Below are 3,120 nucleotides of genomic sequence, written 5' to 3'. Positions count from 1 at the left end.
GAACTAGTTGTGAACTTGAATGTAAACTAGATGTGAACTCTCCAAACTATGTGGACTATAGTATTGTGGTGTAAACTCAATGTGAACTCGTTGTAAACTCGATGTGAACTAGGATCGAGGCGGGCCAGATCTACACAATATAATGCTATCATTCTACATGCATATCAAAACATGTACCATAGTGTAGTGGTAGTGCATTGATTTTGAGACAATGAGTTGGTGAGGTCAAATCCCATCCTATTGTATTTTTTCCTCCAAATGCATGGACGGCCCACGATCCACAAAGATCTCGGACCGTAGATCCCCTCTAAAAGTTGAGGGTGTGAAATATGGCGGGCCTTGGCTGACTGTGAGATAGTGACGAGGGCCAAAAATGAAAAAGTGTTCATCATTTTCTTGATCCAGAAGTTTGTGATCCTCGCCCAGCTGCTGTCCCCAGTCCAACACCCGTCACGACCCTGATAAGCTGCTAGCTTTGGCGACTGAGATGACAACAGGACTTTCCTGTGCAGCTGCAAGCCCATCATGCCCTCCCACCTCGTTCATCGCCTGTAACAACCAGCCATGGCGTCCAAGTCGCAAGCTTGTTTCTCACTCTGCCACCGAGCGTCCATCACGGCCTCTTCTTGTGTGTAGCAGGCCAGCAGTCCTTGCCACATGTTCCACAATCTCTGTGGAGGAGAGGCTAGCGGGCAGCTCTGGATTGAAAGTAGAACAAGGAAGTACAGAGGAGGATTTGAGGCCAGTGAGGCAGGAGGATCTGAGGATTGGACGGTTATATAAGGGCAAGGTCTCTGTGGTTGAGTCATATGGTGTGTTTGTGGACATTGGCGTACATGTAGATGGCTTCGTTCATATCTCAAGGCTGGGCAGATCCTTGGTGAGGAAAGAGGGGGATGTCATGCAAGTAGGACAAGATGTGACAGTTCAGATCGTGGACATGCACCCTCGTGCTGATTCTATCTTGCTCCTTCTGGCACCTGAGGAATCCTTTTTAGAGACATTGAAGTTGCAGCCGTTGACCCTTTCTGAGCGGGAGATTTTGAACAGGGCTGCTGCCAGAAGAGCCAAGAAGAGTGCTGCACGATGTGCAGATACTCTCTCAACAAGAAGAGTCATGAGCTTTGAGACCAGGCAGCGGCTTAAAGCTCACAGAAGATTAGTGCTGGCTGAGCGACAAGCCATTCAACTACATCAAGTGAGATCAAGACTGAGCTTATGTGAAACACCTGAAAGTGTGCCTGCTCCAGATGGTCTGAGTAAGTGAAACCTTCGGCAGATGATGATTACCTGTGTTTTAAAAAGTGTGCTCTTGAAAAAAAATTATTGTCTCTTACAAAATCTGATTCCTGTATTTTAAGATAACTGTAACCTCATTTTCTTGTTCCCTAAATTTGTCTTGTGATCCAGGCATCTCCAATGGCTCTTTGGAGAAGATGGGTAAGTTGTAACTTGGGAGTGCTGCCTTGGGTCTCACAGCATTGCTTTGATATGCTTTTTCTATTGAAACAAGAATGCATTTCAAGTGGTCCATCATGCAACATGCCATGCTCAGTCGACCCCACATACAGTGACCAACAATAGGAGGTGGTTTCATACAGTGGGCAAAGTGTGTGGTTCGAAGTGTTTTTGTGCATCAACCTGCTCCAGTAAGTAAGAAAATTTCCCCTTTGGAATCCCTGAAGTTTTAGAAACCTTCTGCCATGCCTAAAGATTGCATTATTTTCTCACTGAGGACTGTTAAAAATGATGTTAAATTGAGTGAGGGTATGCAAATGCGTTGGTGCATACTGTTTTGATGTAATGATGGAGACCTGCAGCTTTGCAATGCAGTGTGTGACTATTTTTCCTGATGGAATGTACAACTCAACCAAGGGACCAGTAGTAAATACAAACTACATAGTCATAAGTTTGACATCTTTCTGTGTTGGTTTGCCAAACGGATAGCAATATTGGGAGGAAGTTGCTGAGTCAAGAAGATGGTTCTCCTTGCATTTCTGGATACGGGAATGTTTTGCTTTAATTTTTCTTAGAGGATTTTGAACACTGATTTTGGTTTTGGGCGACCTTTTAACAAAATGGTCACAGTCATGTTGCTGCATCCATTGCTTGCCATGTCTGGAGTTTCAAAGTAGGATGCCATATATCTGTCATACCACAGCTCTTTATCTCAAAACAATTATATTTTGGGTCTATAACCCCAAATAACAGATTGTGGAAGGAAGTTTTTGGATGCTTTCCAACATCTTTGATATCAGTTTGTCTCCATAGTGTGGGCCAAACTTCTCTTTTGATGCTCTAAGTAAAAAAATCAGTTGTTCTTCGGAGATGTGCAAATGAGCATTAGGTCATGTGTAATGTTGCACTGGGACTCTTGGAAGTCAGCAGTTTTGAGTTCTTGCGAGCTTTTACTGATTTCTTGGTAGCTTTGGAGTGTGAGTTTGTCCCCAACCTACACCGCTATCAACTTCTTGTAGGTTTAGCCTTCTCGATCTTCATTTTCACTTGAGACGGAAGCGAGATGACCAACAAAGCCTTGTGGGAGACATTGAAAACACTAATAAACTATTCAAGTAGAGAAATGATAATGAAAGCATTCCGATGAGAGTGTACAAGGAGGCTTCTTGCATAGTAACCTTGTGTTTCTAGGTCTTGGCATGAGAACAATTGTCTAATAGGAGAGTGAAACTATTGCTTTCCCGTAAGTTTTAGCAAGACCATGGGAAACCACTCTTAGAAACCATACTCATGATTATACTAGATTTGAAGTTGCATTGAAGTCCGAGTAAGCACCAAAAAAAGGTTTACCCGTCCATTGTGAGTAGGCTCTAGCAGAACACAAAAAGAGAACCAAGTCGATTTAACTAGAGGTTGATATGTTTAATTTTACACCAATAATATTGTGTTCAAAGAGGTTTGAGCCTTACCTCACACACCCAAAGTTTGCATCCATTCCCTAACCACTAAAGCATGCCTCACTTGCTTGTCTTAGGAGCGAATACACTATTATGTGCAAAGAATCACATCTCTTGTGGAGGATAATTTGGGAATTTAATGGTCTTCAAATGATGGGCTTGAGAGTCCAATATAAAGCCAACCGGGAGAGATTTGTACGCACAC

General features: G+C 43.1%; 1 protein-coding gene across 1 annotated transcript; it reads left to right on the top strand.

Annotated features, from left to right (window-relative positions):
* Nucleotides 1-397: 397 nt before the first annotated feature.
* Nucleotides 398-1,919, top strand: LOC147431856 (uncharacterized). Its single transcript, XM_086494328.1, has 3 exons — nucleotides 398-1,259; nucleotides 1,411-1,440; nucleotides 1,514-1,919. Exons 1-3 carry the CDS (start codon nucleotides 488-490, stop codon nucleotides 1,582-1,584), a joined length of 873 nt encoding a protein of 290 aa, XP_086350454.1. The 5' UTR covers nucleotides 398-487; the 3' UTR covers nucleotides 1,585-1,919.
* The last annotated feature ends 1,201 nt before the right edge of the window (nucleotides 1,920-3,120 follow it).

The sequence above is a fragment of the Adiantum capillus-veneris genome, chromosome 21 (genome assembly GCF_014529385.1).
Source record: "Adiantum capillus-veneris isolate H3 chromosome 21, ASM1452938v2, whole genome shotgun sequence".
Lineage (NCBI taxonomy): Eukaryota > Viridiplantae > Streptophyta > Polypodiopsida > Polypodiales > Pteridaceae > Adiantum > Adiantum capillus-veneris.
The sequence above is the reverse complement of the archived record's forward strand: the minus strand, read 5'-3'. Positions and strand labels throughout refer to the sequence as shown.

Excerpts from the sequence above, each read along its gene's own strand:
- LOC147431856 (XM_086494328.1), top strand. The coding sequence starts at position 488 with ATGACAACAGGACTTTCCTGTGCAGCTGCAAGCCCATCATGCCCTCCC. Across the intron at positions 1,260-1,410 it reads GCCTGCTCCAGATGGTCTGA|GCATCTCCAATGGCTCTTTG; the intron begins GTAAGTGAAACC and ends CTTGTGATCCAG. Across the intron at positions 1,441-1,513 it reads TGGCTCTTTGGAGAAGATGG|AATGCATTTCAAGTGGTCCA; the intron begins GTAAGTTGTAAC and ends TATTGAAACAAG.